This window comes from Schistocerca cancellata, chromosome 6, assembly GCF_023864275.1.
Source record: "Schistocerca cancellata isolate TAMUIC-IGC-003103 chromosome 6, iqSchCanc2.1, whole genome shotgun sequence".
In the NCBI taxonomy this organism is placed as follows: Eukaryota; Metazoa; Arthropoda; class Insecta; order Orthoptera; family Acrididae; genus Schistocerca; species Schistocerca cancellata.
Window position 1 is genome coordinate 579,386,633 of NC_064631.1, and position 20,085 is coordinate 579,406,717.

At 39.7% G+C, this 20,085-nt stretch overlaps 1 protein-coding gene across 3 annotated transcripts in view; it reads left to right on the forward strand.

The window, feature by feature from the left end:
* The window catches only part of LOC126191356 (trafficking protein particle complex subunit 8), a 313,324-nt gene that overhangs the window by 230,925 nt on the left and 62,314 nt on the right, over positions 1 to 20,085 (forward strand). For all 3 annotated transcript variants that reach the window (XM_049932196.1, XM_049932197.1, XM_049932199.1), the window contains 3 exons: positions 1,805 to 1,949; positions 18,834 to 18,927; positions 19,028 to 19,093. In XM_049932196.1, the coding sequence (XP_049788153.1) occupies positions 1,805 to 1,949; positions 18,834 to 18,927; positions 19,028 to 19,093 (305 nt within the window). The remainder of the gene's footprint in view (positions 1 to 1,804; positions 1,950 to 18,833; positions 18,928 to 19,027; positions 19,094 to 20,085) is intronic.

Genomic DNA, 20,085 nt, shown 5'->3' on the forward strand with positions numbered 1-20,085 from the left:
TGTGGCATGCTATTGGGTGTAACCACAAATCACAGTTGGTGCATGTCCAGGGTGTTGTGACCAGTGTGACCTACGTGAATGACATCCTGCAACCCATGGCCATATCCTTTATGCACAACACCCCAGATACAATTTTTCAGCAAGACAATGGACAACTGCATGTTGCTGCATTAGCACGTGCCTTCTTTGTGTCACAGGGTATCAGCATTTTGCCCTGTCCTGCCAGATCACCAGACTTGTCGCAAATCGAAAATGTGTGGGAGATGGTGAAATGGAGGTTGCAGTGATATGACCCAATGCCAACCACCACAGATGAACTTCAGAACCAGGTGAATGCAGCATGGATGGCTATATCACTGGACACCATTTGTACTTTATGCATGTTGATGCCATCATGCGTGGAACACGTTATCATGGCCATTGCAGATCCTATGCCTACTAGGCAACAGGACACATGCTGCATGAAAGTGACTGAAATGCTAATCCTGCAGAACATACTAAACATCCTATCTCTAATCATTCAAAGTGTTCTGTTTTAGCGGAACATGAGTGTATTAATGGAATGAAAAGGTATAACAAACTGCCAGAGCCACTGGAAACTTGTGACCAGGGGCTGTTTAAATGAAAGCTAATTTTTTTTTATTTTTTTACTATTTATAACTGAAACATGATTGTATCCACTCAGTGCATTTTAAAGTATCAAATAGAGCCCACTGAAGCATTTTAACATAAAGTATATGCAAACTTGGTGTATAATGTTTCCAATGTTATTTATAAATAAATAATAATGTTTTTACTATAAAAATTAGGCATGTGGTATTAAGTATGTGATAAATTAATGTTTCTTGTTATCCTAATACATGTGTGGATGTAATAAATTTTGATAAATATTATTAATTGCAATTACTATTAAGACTGCTGCCCATAAGTATGGTATTTGCAAAAGTCTTCATACCAGTAACTCTGTGCGGAGAAATGTAAATAAATAAATACTATTAGTTTCTTGTGGTACTAAATGACCATTTTCTTGTCTGTATGAAGTTGTGACATAATCATAGACTTTCTGCCAGCAGTAAAATATGTTTTTATATTATTATGTAAATATTTCATTATGTCTCTCATCCTTAAGACTTTTTACTGTAGTCATTTAAAACATCACATTTATTTGGGGACTTTTGAATGCAATGTTACTGTCACAGTTAAGATTACATCCTCATCTGTAATCACCATTTCATAATGAATTTGTAGTGACTAGTGGCAGACTACGGTATTGAAGTGTTCTTTCATTCACACACACACACACACACACACACACACACACACACACACACACACACACACAATTAACTAAGAATTTTTCTGAATCTCAGTAGTAGTAACTACGTACTTAATAATGTGGCAATTTTATGTCACAGCAATGGACTTGTATTCATTGCAGTTCGGGAGGATGTCTGTCTGTATCTGCATATGACCATCCTGATTTATGTTTTCTGTGATATCCCTAAATCACTCCAGGCAAATGTCGAATGATTTCTTTGAAATGGCATAGCCAATTTCCTTCCCAATTCTTGAAGCACATCAAGCTTGTTCTCCATCTACAATAACCATGATGTTAACAGGATGTTAAGTCCTAATCTACCTTCTTTCCTTCCTACCTTCTTAGCAATTAACATTGTGCATTTGCTACCTTTTTTCATTTAAGAAGTAATAGTTTATTTTATTTATAAAGATATGTTCATTATGTGTAGCTTGATTTAAAGTGATTTCTGTACCAAATTTGAGTTGGTATTACCACATGTTACAGGTATCGATTAGTAAGACATTCATGGGAGATAACCGTTTTGGGTTCAGTTCAGTGTACATCTATGGCAACAAACAGTTGTGTAGCCTCCACTGACGAGAGTAGCCAAGTTTTGAATCTGGCACTACAAGTTAAAAATGTTAATCAGGTGAGCTTGCTTCAAATTATTATTGAATTTTACATAGCAAAAGTGTTATTACTAGACCACAGATTTTTAGGTCGTAAAAAAGTGTGTTTTAGGCACCTAAAATAGGCTCCTTCAATAGTTCATTTAGGCTATATAAAACCTAAAATAGGCTCTAATAAAAATGATGCAGAGAAAATAAAAATAAATTAAAATACACAGTGTTGACAGTATGAACATCTTATTAGCCATTAAAACAAGGAAATGAATATTTACACAGTTACAGAGCACATCAATCTACAACATTAATGTTGAACATAACTCCAAATATTTTTGAGTTCCCGCAAGATAAATATCTCCGTAAAAAAGATGTGGCAATGGTTTAATTGATACATTCGTAGTTTCACATATTCTGACCATAGCTGGCTACACAATAAATAACCAAAATCTTTTCTAGGTTTTCTAGTGAAAAACTGTGGCACTTGTCAGTCAGAATCAATTTATACGCTGAAAAAGAACGTTCTACATCAACAGATATGACAGGGGCGTACTTCATTTTCGGCACATGTTGGACAGGAATGCTGCAGTCAGGAGTGCTGGATTTTCCACTAAGTATGTCGGCAGTTGCACACAACTGCTTCAGGCCAGTGTTCTTCTGCAAAACCATTTGCATTTTTGTCTGTACTTTTTCCCCCTACCTCACCTGGTAGTTGATTAATTTTGATTTTGACTTCTTCAAGCCTGAACGCTGAAAGGCATGTTGTTGTTGTAGTCTTCACTCCTGAGACTGGTTTGATGCAGCTCTCCATGCTACTCTATCCTGTGCAAGCTTCTTCATCTCCCAGTACTTACTGCAACCTACATACTTCTGAATCTGCTTAGTGTATTCATCTCTTGGTCTCCCTCTATGGTTTTTACCCTCCACACTGCCCTCCAATGCTAAATTTGTGATCCCTTGATGCCGCAGAACATGTCCTACCAACCGGTCCCTTCTTCTTGTCAAGTTGTGCCACAAACTCCTCTTCTCTCCAATTCTATTCAATACCTCCTCATTAGTTATGTGATCTACCCATCTAATCTTCAGCATTCTTCTGTAGCACCACATTTCGAAAGCTTCTATGCACTTCTTGTCCAAACTATTTATCGTCCATGTTTCACTTCCATACATGGCTACACTCCATACAAATGCTTTCAGAAATGACTTCCTGACACTTAAATCTATACTCGATGTTAACAAATTTCTCTTCTTCAGAAACTCTTTTCTTGCCATTGCCAGTCTACGTTTTATATCCTCTCTACTTCGACCATCATCAGTTATTTTGCACCCCAAATAGCAAAACTCATTTACTACTTTAAGTGTCTCATTTCCTAATCTAATTCCCTCAGCATCACCCAACTTGATTCGACTACATTCCATGATCATTGTTTTGCTTTTGTTGATGTTCATCTTATATCCTCCTTTCACCAAGACACTCTCCATTCCATTCAAATGCTCTTCCAAGTCCTTTGCTGTCTCTGACAGAATTACAATGTCATCGGCGAACCTTAAAGTTTTTATATCTTCTCCATGGATTTTAATACCTACTCCGAATTTTTCTTTTGTTTCCTTTACTGCTTGCTCAATATACAGATTGAACAACAACAGGGAGAGGCTACAACCCTATCTCACTCCCTTCCCAACCACTGCTTCCCTTTCATGTCCCTCGACTCTCTGCCATCTGGTTTCTGTACAAATTGTATATAGCCTTTCGCTCCCTGTATTTTACCCCTGCCACGTTTAGAATTTGAAATAGAGTATTCCAGTCAACATTGTCAAAAGCTTTCTCTAAGTCTACAAACGCTAGAAACGTAGGTTTGCCTTTCCTTAATCTTTCTTCTAAGATTAGTCGTAAGGTCAGTATTGCCTCACGTGTTCCAGTATTTCTACGGAATCCAAACTGATCTTCCCCGAGGTCGGCTTCTACTAGTTTTTCCATTCGTCTGTAAAGAATTCGTGTTAATACTTTGCAGCTGTGGCTTATTACGCTGATTGTCTGGTAATTTTCACATCTGTCAACACCTGCTTTCTTTGGGATTGGAATTATTATATTCTTCTTGAAGTCTGAGGATATTTCACCTGTTTCATACATCTTGCTCACCAGATGGTAGAGTTTTGTCAGGACTGGCTCTCCCAAGGCTGTCAGTAGTTCCAATGGAATGTTGTCTACTCCGGGGGCCTTGTTTCGACTCAGGTCTTTCAGTGCTCTGTCAAACTCTTCACGCAGTATTGTATCTCCCTTTTCGTCTTCATCTACATCCTCTTCCATTTCCAGAATATTGTTCTCAAGTACGTTGCCATTGTATAGACCCTCTATATACTCCTTCCACCTTTCTGCTTTCCCTTCTTTGCTTAGAACTGGGTTTCCATCTGAGCTCTTGATATTCGTACAAGTGGTTCTCTTACCTCCAAAGGTTTCTTTAATTTTCCTGTAGGCAGTATGTATCTTACCCCTCATGAGATAAGCCTCTACATCCTTACATTTGTCCTCTGGCCATCCCTGCTTAGCCATTTTGCACTTCCTGTCGATCTCATTTCTGAGACATTTGTATTCCTTTTTGCCTGCTTCATTTACTGCATTTTTATATTTTCTCCTTTCATCAATTAAATTCAATATTTCTTCTGTTGCCCAAGGATTTCTACTAGCTCTCTTCTTTTTACCTACTTGATCCTCTACTGCCTTCACTACTTCATCCCTCAAAGCTACCCATTCTTCTTCTACTGTATTTCTTTCCCCCATTCCTGTCAATTGTTCCCTTATGCTCTCCCTGAAACTCTGTACAACCTCTGGTTTAATCAGTTTGTCCAGGTCCCATCTCCTTAAATTCCCACCTTTTTGCAGTTTGTCCAGTTTTAATCTACAGCTCATAACCAATAGATTGTGGTCAGAGTCCACATCTGCCCCTGGAAATGTCTTACAATTTAATACCTGGTTCCTAAATCTCTGTCTTACCATTATATAATCTGTCTGATACCTTCTAGTATTTCCAGGATTCTTCCATGTGTACAACCTTCTTTTATGATTCTTAAACCAAGTGTTAGCTATGATTAAGTTATGCTCTGTGCAAAATTCTACCAGACGGCTTCCTCTTTCATTTCTTTCCCCCAATCCATATTCATCTACTATGTTTCCTTCTCTCCCTTTTCCTACTCTCGAATTCCAGTCACCCATGACTATTAAATTTTTGTCTCCCTTCACTACCTGAATAAGTTCTTTTATCTCATCATACATTTCATCAATTTCTTCATCATCTGCAGAGCTAGTTGGCATATAAACTTTTACTGTTGTAGTAGGTGTGGGCTTCGTGTCTATCTTGGCCACAATAATGCGTTCACTATGCTGTTTGTAGTAGCTTACCCGCACTCCTATTTTTTTATTCATTATTAAACCTACTCCTGCATTACCCCTATTTGATTTTGTATTTATAACCCTGTATTCACCTGACCCAAAGTCTTGTTCTTCCTGCCACCGAACTTCACTAATTCCCACTATATCTAACTTTAACCTATCCTTTTTCCTTTTTAAGTTTTCTAACCTACCTGCCCGATTAAGGGATCTGACATTCCACGCTCCGATCCGCAGAATGCCAGTTTTCTTTCTCCTGATAACGACATCCTCTTGAGTAGTCCCTGCCCGGACATCTGAATGGGGGACTATTTTACCTCCGGAATATTTTACCCAAGAGGACGCCATCATCATTTAACCATACAGTAAAGCTGCATGCCCTCGGGAAAAATTATGGCTGTAGTTTCCCCTTGCTTTCAGCCATTCGCAGTACCAGCACAGCAAGGCTGTTTCTGAAAGGCATAATCAGTCTTAGATGATGATGATGATGATGATGATGATGATGATGATGATGATGATGATGATGACTTCTTCAAGCAAAGAAATATTGTCGTAGATAGGTCTCCCTGAGCCTTCTAATTGTGAAATTATTCTTGCCATAAATGTGTAGTGGGCCCTAATGTAAGGTAAGTCCCGTTTTAAAGAAGAATCTGTGAGTAACTCCATTGCTGCAATTACGGATGCAGCATCCGCCGGTATATTTTCAACCACCTTCTGGACAGCGGAGAGTTGCTTGCTATAGTATTCTGCTGCTATCAGCCACGTGCCCCAGCGGGTGACAACAGGCTCTGGCGGCAATGGGACATCTGGAAGCTGTTCTTTGAATGCCTGTATTCTTGATGGTGCCTTAACAAAAATTTTTTTCACCATAGATATTACTTTATTTACTTTAGGAAATTGTAGCCTCACTTGCTCTGCTATGCGGTTGATCCCATGAACTACACAAGTTACATGCAGCATCAATGGGTAGAATACTTTTAATAGTTGAAATGCTGCTACCATATATGCAGCAGCATCAGTGACGGCCAGAAGCACCTTATCCACTCCATTTGGGTATAGCACCTTAAGTCCATTGTTCACAAGCAGTGCTATTGTTTGTTGGTTAGTTTTTGCAAGCTGTTTTGAGTCAATCAAGTGAGCCCTCGATGGAGCATCTGGATCTAGCTTGCCAATAATCAGGTTTGCAATGTAACGGCAAAGACTGTCAGTAGTTTCATCCGCAGAAATCCATATGCAAGATTCTCCAACATCTTCTCAGATTCTGTGCAATGCAGCATTGTAAGCTGAATCCACATAATTCTTACGTAAAGTTGACTCTGCAGGAATAGACCAATGGCAGTACTTCTCAAGAAAACCTCTAAAAATTGGGTTTTCTAGTTTCCGAAAGGGGATGTTTGCTGCCACAAGTGCATGACACAAATCACTGCAGAACTTGTTTTTTCGGAGGATTCACCAGATTTATTGGTTAAAAGAGTTTGCTTCAATTTTGACTTTCGTTCAACATTAGCTTTATGTGTGATTCCATCTGCATGCTGAGTTAAGTGAGATTTCTTAACACTCGAAACCTAATACGAGAGAAAAGGGAAATGCAGTTTAGAATCGCATATAAAGAGTATTTTGTATTACAAAAGGATAGCGATAAAAAGAAATCGTAAGTGACAGGAAAATAAGAAGTCTGAGAAAAACATCAACTAACCTCACCTGACAGATGGCCGCCCCTTCTGAACAAGCGAATGGAATCTACAAGTGCTTCAGATGAAAACATCTCACTACTGGCTAATTATTTTTCGAACCGGAAAATTCACATATAATACCTTTCACAAAACAGAGTAGTTTGATAGGACTGCCTGTAGACAGCAGCGAGAAAATGTGCGAAGGGCAGTAATTTAGCTATAGAGGGCATCTACTATTAACACTGTGATTTTTTTAATCCATGCTCAGCTTAAGGCCTATGAAACCGTTTCTTTGCGAAAATACAGAGCTGTCCAGAATCCTACGAACGAAACATTTTCAAATATAACATTTAGTACTCCCCTGTTCGATTCTAATGTGTAACTCAAATCTTTGACCGGTTCCCATTCGCTCACCAAAGTTAAGCACTGTCGCGCTCGGCGCGTACTTGGATGGATGACCATTCAACCGTGCCGAGTGCTGTTGGTAGTAAGGCAAGCAGAGGAGTTGTAAACAGTCTCTAACGACCTTCGCCTTCGATGAAACGTAAAGCCCTAAGTTTACTTCCTTTTTCTAATCTTTGAAAACACAAGAACTCTGTCAGATTAACGAAATAGATACTTTTTAGGATTTTGATGCCAAAATAGGCAAAATTTGGCGTCAACATTGAAATACTAAATTTTAGGTCCTATAGAAATAACGGTATTCAGTTTAGTCAGTCATGAAATGCATAAGTACCAACTGATATGCAAATTGGAGCTTAGGAAAAAAAATAGGTTTTAACCTAAAGATCCGTGATCTATTTTTTACATATGAATAATAAAACACGTATAAATAGTATTTGGTATTAACAGGGATAGCGATATAAAAAAAAATGAAAAAGACCTAAGTGTTAGGCAAATATGAAAGCATGAGCGCATATCAACTAGCCACCTTGCTGCACGCTGGGCAGAAAATATTTTTTTCCATCTGTCGTATAGTGTGGAAATACTTGGAGCCACTGTCTTATATGATGAAATAGGCACTTTTTAGGATATTAAAGCCGAAATAGGCAAAAATAGGCACTGATGTCGAAATAGGCTTTTTTAGGTACTATAGAATTAACGCTATTAAGTGTAAATAGTCATGAAACGCATAAGTACAAATTTTTATGCAAATAGGAACTCAGGAACAAAATAGGTTTTTACCTAAAACCCGTGGTCTTGTTATTACTTAGAAGCAGATATTTCACTACTTTCAGTGTGTGACACTGATCAAATGTAATTGGAAACTTTGGTATCAACATGTTGTTTTAATTCCCTTTTGTGTTGACCAGAAATTACCATATAAATCGAGATGATGACATTTTCATGACCGTAGGATCATGTGTGGACAGCAGGACATTACCCTATGACCTACTTGATATGCCAGTATTAGTTCATTGTGTTAGACAAAAAACTAAATAAAACCATAGGACATGTGAAAAGGATTGCAGAAACTGAAATAGACAAGATAAAATCTGATTTTTTGACATTATTGAATGAAATTGGACTGTAGCAAGTAAGAGAGCTAGTCACACTGTGACACCAGTTGGGCACTGCAATGTACATAAACACTAACAGTTGGATGCTGAAAAAGGTGTATGAAGTCCCATAGCAAAAAATGCCTAATTGCCTGATACTGAAAGTTTGCAGGTGAAAGAAGAAACCAAGTTCTGGGTTGAAGACAGCATGACATGAACAGATGATGGATGGCATGTATCTGAGGTACATACAGCTTTCTGCTAAAATGATCTTATAGAAAAATTTTATTTGATCAGTACACGGTTTACATAAAGTCCGGGAACACTTTCAGTTATTTATTGCACAAGAAGTAAACATTGTACAGGTGTCATACATATTGCCATTTTAAAGAGAAACTCTGAAAGTTGTTTGTAAAAAAAAAAAAAAACATTCAATATGCGAACCATGAGTGAGTGACCCGGCAGATGTCAATACGGTAATCAAATTCTTGCCATACCCATCCAAGCATGGCGTCGTCGACTGTAGTTCTGCTCTAGCTCCAATTTGAATGGTTTCATAGACAGCTTCTGTCGCAGGCTTTCCACGCTGCCATTGGAGCCATTTCAAGTTCATGGGATGCATGACGCACCAGTTTCTTTGGACTCCTTATGAATGTCTCTCTTACACACTCCACATTCACTCCACTCACACTGGGACATCCGCTTCTTTTTGCCGGGCACAAGCAACCTGTCATAGCAAATTTGTTGTGCCAGTGGTAAATGGCCTTCCTTGTTGGTGGCTTCCTACCATACTTGGTGCTAAACATCTGTCGAACAGCTGTAGCATATTTGTTTTTGTCAAAATCCAACACACAGAAAGCTCGCTCCGCACCTGAACTCGCCATGTTTGTGACTAGTGCTGACTATCGGCAAATTACCAAACTACGCTGTGTCAATATACATGAAGGGGAAAAAAAACGACTTTCTCTTCAAAATAACATATACGTTATATCTGTACAATGTTTGGTTCTTGTGCAATAAATAATTGAAAGTGTTCCCAGACTTTATGTACATGCTGTACTCAGATCCAACTGACCCCCTGTGTCATCCTCCGCCAGTGGCAACATTGGATATGGTGTGGAGGGGCATGTGGTCAGCACACTGCTCTCCCGATTGTTGTTGGGTTTCTTGACCTTAGAACTGCTGCTTATCTATCGAGTAGCTCCTCAATTGGCCTCATGATGCAGAATACACCCTGTACAAGTCTTCCCACCAAGGAAAAATCCCTAGCAATAAAAGGAATCAAATCTGGGTCCCCGTGGTAGCAGTCAGCTGTGCTGTACCACTCGGCTACATACATACACAAACCTAGTCGAAGCTATTATTAAAATTGAGCAAGTTAACAAGTAAGGAGAGCTTTTGCAAATACTTCAGTTTCTGTGTTCTTGTCAAATGGATGCAGACCACTGTAGACGAGTAGAATATTCAGTGATAAGAGTTTTTCTAATCAGTTAATGAAAATTTCTAACAGAAATGCAAATAATTGTATGAAAAAATATTACCGCTATATGGTATAGATTAACCTCCAGGAAGTTAATACACATGCAAAGAAGTTAACATTATAGCTTCCTTTCTGAACACGTCTCTGTATGAGCACACACAACATACAGCATGATCACAGGGTGTACATGTATGCAGCTACTCTCTCCCGTTGTCCCAGGCTTTCATAGGAAAAATGGTCATCATGGAAAGGCTGATGTTGTAACATACTCAACCCACTGAACTGGTTCAGATTCATTGAAGACATGTTCGAGATCTGGATTGGTGGTGAGGACACCTGATCCACATTCCTCCAGAAGCTCAACACCTTCTCCCCCAGTCATTCCACCTGGTCCTGTTCAGCCCAACAAGCCACCCACCTCAGTGTTGACCTCCACCTCAGTGTTGACCTCCACCTCAGTGTTGACCTCCACCTCAGTGTTGACCTCCACCTCAGTGTTGACCTCCACCTCAGTGTTGACCTCCACCTCAGTGTTGACCTCCACCTCAGTGTTGACCTCCACCTCAGTGTTGACCTCCACCTCAGTGTTGACCTCCACCTCAGTGTTGACCTCCACCTCAGTGTTGACCTCCACCTCAGTGTTGACCTCCACCTCAGTGTTGACCTCCACCTCAGTGTTGACCTCCACCTCAGTGTTGACCTCCACCTCAGTGTTGACCTCCACCTCAGTGTTGACCTCCACCTCAGTGTTGACCTCCACCTCAGTGTTGACCTCCACCTCAGTGTTGACCTCCACATCAGTGTTGACCTCCACATCAGTGTTGACCTCCACATCAGTGTTGACCTCCACCTCATAGATGACCACGTCAGTATTTCCATCCATATCAAGCCTACCAACCACCAATAATACCTCCTTTTCGACAGCTACCACCCATTCCATACCAAGAAGTCCCTTCCATACAACCTAGCCACGTGTGGCCGTCACGTTTGTAGTGACAGGCAATCTCTCAAAATACACCAAGGCTCTCACTGAGGCCTTCACAGATAATAATTACCTTCCCAAAACATATCACCCATGCCTTCTCTCTACAATCACCCACTACCTCCCATAACTCCATCATACAGTCAGAGACGAGCATTTCTCTCGTGACTCAGTACCACCCAGGACTATAGCAACTGAATCGCATTGTCTGCCAGGGTTTCGACTACCTCTTTGTGCCCTGAAATGAGGTATGTCCTACCTGCTATCTCACTATCCTTACCACCCCTCCCATGCTGGTATTCAGCCACCCATCAAACCTACACAATATCCTCATCCGTCCCTACATAACGCCTGCTCCCAATCCCGTGCCTCATGGCTCATGTCCCTTTAGTAGACCTAGATGCAAGACCTGTCCCATAAATCTTCCACCACCACCAATACCTACTTAAGTCCAGTCAAAAGCATCACCTATCCCATACATCTTCCACCAGTACCTACTTGAATCTGGTCACAAGCATCACGTATCTCATCAAAGGCTGGGCTATCTGTGAAACCAGTCATGTGAGCTACAAGCTAAGCTGCAACCACTGTGTTGCATTCTACATGAGCATGGCAACCACAAGCTGACTCTCTGCATTAATGGCCACCAACAAACTGTGTCCAAGAAACAGCTGGTCCAGTCTATTGCTGAGCACGCCACCCACCATGACTTTCTTCATTTCAATGACTGCTTCACAGCCTGTGGCATCTGGATCCTACCCACCAACACCAGCTTTTCTGTATTGTGCAGATGGCAACTCTCCATGCAATATATCCTGTGTTCCCGTAACCCTCCTGGCGTCAACCTTTGTTAGTCATTTCCTTACCCATATAGCCGCTTCCCCGTTCCCATCCGTGCACTACACAGCCCTCTATTCCACCAATGCACCCACAGTCTTTTTACTTCTCTCTTTTTCCACTACCTCCCTCCCCCCCCCCCCCCACCTTCTCTCCACCTCATCCCTGTATGCTCCTACATGCAAAACTTTCCGTTCCTCGTCCCTACCATGCTGTCCCTCCCTCTTCCTGCCTCAGCCTCCTCCTTACCTGCACCACCCACTTGCTTCTCTCATCATCCTCTGCTGCTCACAGTCTGGCCTCAGCAGCCATAGGCTGTGGTCATGTTTGCACGAGTTGCGTGTGAGTGTGTGTGTGGGGTGGGGGGGGGGGGGGGGGGGGTTATTTCTGACTAAAGCCGTGTAGGCCAAAAGCTCGCTTTCTGACAGTATTTTTGTTGTTTGTATCTGCGACTGTGTATCTGCTATATGGTGAGTAGCAACTATCTTTTTCATGATATTGTTACATGACACCTTGGTGAAGTGAAGTGCTCTTTAATGTTATCTTCTGCAGTATATGGCAACATTAAATTAGTTTGAAAGTTTCCTGTGTGTGTCACCTATGTATTTCACTCACTGAATTACTGAACAGATCATGTTCCAAAACTCATCCAATATTTTACTAGAAAAAGGAGATAAAATAAATTAAAGAATCTAATTAGTGGTGGGGTCCCATAGTAATAATGTTCCGCCTCTATTGGACACCTACATCTGCTCATTCCCTGGACACCTTGAGTATAATTGTGTTGTAAGAGTCCTTATTGTGTACTTCATATATGTGGAAAGTAGTAGCTTTCTCTGAACAACTCTTCCTGTGTTCAGGAAAATATAAGTGACTCTTAAACTGTCCAACATAAAAATACATTAAATTGTCAAACCTGTGAACTCCATTATCTGAAATTAATACTGAAGACCTATTTCAGATAATTCACAATCTTAAAAAAAATACAAAAAACAAAAATAACATCAATGTAGACTTTGCCTGCTACTCTAGAATTCTTAAAGGATTTCTAGAGCCTTGTGCAAATATATTTAACAGATTGCCTATTAAAAAATACTATCTCTCACTCTCACTCTTTGATTATCCTGCCTTAGGAGAGTGTGTGCACTTGAGCCAGTGACAGGTTCACTTCCTTGTCTTCAGTTTTAAAAGCCTCTTTATTAATTCACTGTGTTTTTTCTTTCTTTTCTCTCTGTTTTTTCGCCTGTTGTTTCTTTTCTTCATACTTGTACAATTTCTTGTTTCTGATGTTTATTTCTGAGTTGTTTTCTGCCCTTAATTTCTTCTGATATTTTCAGTTATTCCTGGTTGTCTTGTGTTTCTTTCATCCAAGTGGTCTTTAATTTAATTGCATTGTTGTTGTTGTTGTTGTTGTTGTTGTTGTTGTTGTTGTTGTTGTCTTCAGTCCTGAGACTGGTTTGATGCAGCTCTCCATGCTATTCTATCCTGTGCAAGCTTCTTCATCTCCCAGTACCTACTGCAACCTACATCCTTCTGAATCTGCTTAGTGTATTCATATCTTGGTCTCCCCCTAAGATTTTTACCCTCCACGCTGCCCTCCAATACTAAATTGGTGATCCCTCGATGTCTCAGAACATGTCCTACCAACCGATCCCTTCTTCTGGTCAAGTTGTGCCACAAACTTCTCTTCTCCCCAACCCTATTCAATACTTCCTCATTAGTTATGTGATCTACCCATCTAATCTTCAGCATTCTTCTGTAGCACCACATTTCAAAAGCTTCTATTCTCTTCTTGTCCAAACTATTTATCGTCCATGTTTCACTTCCATACATGGCTACACTCCATACAAATACTTTCAGAAATGACTTCCTGACACTTAAATCTATGCTCGATGTTAACAAATTTCTCTTCTTCAGAAACGCATTCCTTGCCATTGCCAGTCTACATTTTATATCCTCTCTACTTCGACCATCATCAGTTATTTTGCTCCCCAAATAGCAAAACTCCTTTACTACTTTAAGTGTCTCATTTCCTAATATAATACCCTCAACATCACCCGACTTAATTCGACTACATTCCATTATCCTCGTTTTGCTTTTGTTGATGTTCATCTTATATCCTCCCTTCAAGACACCATCCATTCCGTTCAACTGCTCTTCCAAGTCCTTTGCTGTCTCTGACAGAATTACAATGTCATCGGCGAACCTCAAAGTTTTTATTTCTTCTCCATGGATTTTAATACCTACTCCGAATTTTTCTTATGTTTCCTTTACTGCTTGCTCAATATACAGATTGAATAACATGGGGAAGAGGCTACAACCCTGTCTTACTCCCTTCCCAACCACTGCTTCCCTTTCATGCCCCTCCACTCTTATAACTGCCATCTGGTTTCTGTACAAATTGTAAATAGCCTTTCGCTCCCTGTATTTTACCCCTGCCACCCTTAGAATTTGAAAGAGAGTATTCCAGTCAACACTGTCAAAAGCTTTCTCTAAGTCTACAAATGCTAGAAACGTAGGTTTGCCTTTCCTTAATCTTTCTTCTAAGATGAGTCGTAAGGTCAGTGTTGCCTCACGTGTTCCAGTATTTCTACGGAATCCAAACTGATCTTCCCCGAGGTCGGCTTCTACTAGTTTTTCCATTCGTCTGTAAAGAATTCGTGTTAGTATTTTGCAGCTGTGACTTATTAAACTGATTGTTCGGTAATTTTCCCATGTGTCAACACCTGCTTTCTTTGGGATTGGAATTATTATATTCTTCTTGAAGTCTGAGGGTATTTCGCCTGTTTCATACATCTTGCTCACCAGATGGTAGAGTTTTGTCAGGACTGGCTCTCCCAAGGCCGTCAGTAGTTCCAATGGAATGTTGTCTACTCTGGGGGCCTTGTTTTGACTTGGGTCTTTCAGTGCTCTATCAAACTCTTCACGCAGTATCGTATCTCCCATTTCATCTTCATCTACATCCTCTTCCATTTCCATAATATTGTCCTCAAGTACATCGCCCTTGTATAGACCCTCTATATACTCCTTCCACCTTTCTGCTTTCCCTTCTTTGCTTAGAACTGGGATTCCATCTGAGCTCTTGATGTTCATACAAGTGGTTCTCTTATCTCCAAAGGTCTCTTTAATTTTCCTGTAGGCATTATCTATCTTACCCCTAGTGAGATAAGCCTCTACATCCTTACATTTGTCCTCTAGCCATCCCTGCTTAGCCATTTTGCACTTCCTGTCGATCTTATTTTTGAGACGTTTGCATTCCTTTTTGCCTGCTTCATTTACTGCATTTTTATATTTTCTCCTTTCATCAATTAAATTCAATATTTCTTCTGTTACCCAAGGATTTCTACTAGCCCTCGTCTTTTTACCTACTTGATCCTCTGCTGCCTTCACTACTTCATCCCTCAAAGCTACCCATTCTTCTTCTACTGTATTTCTTTCCCCCATTCCTGTCAATTGTTCCCTTATGCTCTCCCTGAAACTCTGTACAACCTCTGGTTCTTTCAGTTTATCCAGGTCCCATATCCTTAAATTCCCACCTTTTTGCAGTTTCTTCAGTTTTAATCTACAGGTCATAACCAATAGGTTGTGGTCAGAATCCACATCTGCCCCTGGAAATGTCTTACAATTTAAAACCTGGTTCCTAAATCTCTGTCTTACCATTATATAATCTATCTGATACCTTTTAGTATCTCCAGGGTTCTTCCATGTATACAACCTTCTATCATGATTCTTAAACCAAGTGTTAGCTATGATTAAGTTGTGCTATGTGCAAAATTCTACCAGGCGGCTCCCTCTTTCATTTCTTAGCCCCAATCCATATTCACCTACTACGTTTCCTTCTCTCCCTTTTCCTACACTCGAATTCCAGTCACCCATGACTATTAAATTTTCGTCTCCTTTCACTATCTGAATAATTTCTTTTATTTCGTCATACATTTCTTCTATTTCTTCGTCATCTGCAGAGCTAGTTGGCATATAAACTTGTACTACTGTAGTAGTTGTGGGCTTCGTATCTATCTTGACCACAATAATGCGTTCACTATGCTGTTTGTAGTAGCTTACCCGCATTCCTATATTCCTATTCATTATTAAACCTACTCCTGCATTACCCCTATTTGACTTTGTGTTTATAACCCTGTAGTCACCTGACCAGAAGTCTTGTTCCTCCTGCCACCGAACTTCACTAATTCCCACTATATCTAACTTTAACCTATCCATTTCCCTTTTTAAATTTTCTAACCTACCTGCCCGATTAAGGGATCTGACATTCCACGCTCCGATCCGTAGAATGCCAGTTTTCTTTCTCCTGATAACGACATCCTTTTGAGTAGTCCCCGCCCGGAGATCCGAATGGGGGACTATTTTACCTCCGGAATATTTTACCCAAGAGGACGCCATCATCATTTAACCATACAGTAAAGCTGCATGCCCTCGGGAAAAAGTACGGCTGTAGTTTCCCCTTGCTTTCAGCCGTTCGCAGTACCAGCACAGCAAGGCCGTTTTGGTTATTGTTACAAGGCCAGATCAGTCAATCATCCAGACTGTTGACCTTGCAACTACTGAAAAGGCTGCTGCCCCTCTTCAGGAACCACACGTTTGTCTGGCCTCTCAACAGATACCCCTCCGTTGTGGTTGCACCTACGGTACTGCTATCTGTATCGCTGAGGCACGCAAGCCTCCCCACCAACGGCAAGGTCCATGGTTCATGGGGGGGTTAATTGCATTAATTATGATAAATATTTTCTTAGTGAACATTTTTTCATCCATCACACATAGGTGCCAATACAAGTGTAGGCATCTTTTCCTAAATTGATCTGTGATGTTGTCTGTGTCTCAGAGAGCACCACTGTAGATTATTCAAAGAATTTTCCATTCATGTCTCAGTGTAACTGATTTTTATAATCCCTCTAGTTAATGTGGTTTCTGTCACATACAAGGCTTCTTGTACAACCACCATGGTGTAGTGTACTAGTTTTCCATTACAAGACACTTCTCTCTCAGTGTAGAGATTCCAATATCTTTAAGTGTGTGTTAGTAAGCATTCACTGTTGTCCACTACCACATATACACAGTTTTGATAGTAGATAGCTCTTGGTCTCCTTTTGCTAATAAGAAAATTTAATAACAGTGACTGTGTTGGATGCGACTGGCTGTGTAGTGAGATGTAATCTCTCTCATTCTAAAATATTATTCTTTCATGAAAAGACCTACAATGCTTGTAAATATTGAATGTACCAAGGATTCCAACTCATAACCTGACATGTGCCAAGTGAGCGAGGTTCAGTTTTAGGTAGGATACAAAAACAATACAAAAAAGAAACATTTCAAATTTAGTTTTCATAGTAATATAAATTTATATAGAAAAATTTTGTGCAAAGCACAAGTAATTATTGGTCAGGAGTAGCTTCATCACTAATTGCTTTATTAATGAATTCTGAACAGCTGTTCACCAACCATATGCGATGCCACAACTGTTGGAATGATGTTATTGGCACCAGTGCAAAACAGTGTGACATCATAGTCACAAAGATTACCGACTTACACCAGCATTGTCTATGCTTGAATCTGCAGTAGTGCACTCTTCAGTTAAAGCAGTCACTGTTGCTCTATGGGCACAGCAGCAGCACATTTTGAAGGGAAGAGTTTGCGAAACATCTGACAATCTCATTTTATATTCTTTGCATGTGTCATACAGTAGTCACCTACCAAAATATTCACTACTAGTCAGGTTTTGTGAGCCTACATGCAAGATGACACAATGTTTACATACTGTTATATTGGCAGGGGACTGCGAGTTTGATACCCGTGATGGATACAGAAGGGTGCTGGTAACAGAGATGTGTGGGCAAGACTGAAGATGTACCAGTGGAACCAAAGCTGTATGGGGGAGAGCCAAATGTTCTAGGTGCTTTTAGAAATGTTCTGAAACCATAAATCATAAATGCCTATGTTCTACAACTTTTCCCCCTTGAAGGTATATAACGGTTTGTGCTAATGCATTAATATTATTTTAGCAACAAATAAAAATTGTTTATATGTCACTAAAATGCCATATCATAAGAGCGAGTGTCATGCAAAATCTAAAAGATATAAGAGGGCATGGAGAAACAGTAAGGAAGAAAAAAGATGCCATACTGTAATTTGAAAAAAAAAAATGTGTAAGAGAAGGTTGAAGTGAAGAACTATGTGAAAATGTGAGAGAAGATGTGAGAATTAGAGAATGTTCATATGAAAACTGAGAATCAGGTGAACAAAAATAGCAGAAGGAAAAAAAATAGAAAGAAAATTCAGACACTTCGTGAAATTCGACTAGATGCAACATGCAATGTAGAATTTGTGGTCTTCCTTTATGATCCCACGAAATAATAGTCAGTTTCCAGTTGTTGTTGGGAAAGTAGGGTAGACATGTAGGTACTTTGGCACAAAAATAATTCAAGGGTGACACATAGGCATGTGATGTCTGAATCAGATTGCCAATATTAAAAGTACATAAGCAAGTGTTCCAATAAAATATAAAAAAGGAACAGTGACAAAAACAAAATATTTATTTGATAGTAACCAAAAAACAAGGTAACAGTAAATCTTTACTCTGACCAGCTGCAGTCAGGCAGTGCCTCTAGTACTACTATATTTCGTAAAATTAACTCAATATCATATGAAACACAGATCTGTGACAACTTCTCACACACCAGAGACTTCTCTCAAAGGAGCCAAATGTGTACGAGTAATCATTTTGCTGTACTCTGCAAGTGCATGAACAGTCTTCTTGTGCATGTAACTGTTAACAGACAATAATAATTACTATTTGATATGTCGTACTTTTTATTTATTTATCAGAGTCAAAAACAAATTAAAATAGTTAGCGTCTTCAGTGGTTGAAGATTCAGCCACATAGGTTTCCTCGATGTTGCCAAAGATACGCCTCATTGTTCCTCAAGCTTTGAGGAAGCATCTTCCTTGTACCCATTTGTGAATACTAAAACTACTCTTTATACGTTATCATGTAATACTGAAACAAGGAATAATTTCTATACACCCTTATCTTAATTTGCAGGTACACGATCCTATATTGACAGAGGTATCAGTCTCTCAGGTTTCACTCGTCAGCAAAACATGGCAGCTATGTGGAAAAATAGCTGTTCCTACAGGTAGTATGTAGTTATAGTTTGCAATTTATATTTGTTTTAACATCATTGTAGCTGTTAATAATTTGTTAATTCAACTGAGTTAAATATTATTTCATTTCAGGAGTGAAACTTCAGGCACAAGAGTCAATCCACTTTGTGTTTAGTGCACGCAGACAGAAACACAAAAGTAAGTTAATCGTATTTTGTGATACAGAACCACTGGATGGTGTAATAATTGTTTCAGATAATAGTGATTAAAAATTCTGTACATCAGGTGTATGGTAGTGTGTAAGGGGTTCATAGCAGATGAGAATTTTATATTAGCTGCTTATATATGACTGCTTATCACTCACAAACAGTGTTCGCTGTCCCTAAGATTAGTTATCTTCTGGCTATAAATTTCATTCCTTGCAGAAGCTGTTCCCCTCATTAATGACTTGACTATTTCTTTTTAATGTGACATTTTTCTTTAAGTGGTATTGGTTGTGTGTAGAATTGTAGATACTGTTATTGAACTTTAAGTTCCTTTTTTCCCTTGGGTGGTATTTATGATAAATGCAAGTAATCTTAGTGGCGCAAGGATGGATGAAACACTAATGGATGAGAGACCCCTCCTTTATAATTTTGTGGAGTATACATTGATTTTTATGTTATAACATTTATTTTGACACAAAGCTAGAGAAGCTTAGCTGTTGCATTCGTGTTATACAAGTCAACAATTTCATCTTTAGAAACTGCATAAATAATGTGTTCTTCTTCTTTTTTTTCTTTTTCCTCCTCCTCCTCCTCCTCTTCCTCCTCACCCTCACCATCTGTCCCTCTTGCTGGCGGGGTCCACTGTTTTAGTGTTCTGTTGCAATTTTATCTGATCTTGTGCCTAATGAATGTGCAGGACTGAGATCGTGAGATCTTTGTGTAGGGTGTCAAGCCATTGTTGCGTAAGTCATCCTACTGGCCAGTAACTATTTACTCTCAAACTAATACCAGTCTTTGCCACTGTTGTTGCAACTGCCCTACTGTTGCTCCATCTGCTCTACTGTTGTCAATACTTCATGTAACTTATGAACTTCATCATATGTGACGTGATCATGGAGCAGTGTCAATCCAGATGTCCTATTGAGCATCTTTGTTTCCATAAAACAGCAAGTCATTGTTCCAATTCTTTTGTCGAAGGCCAGC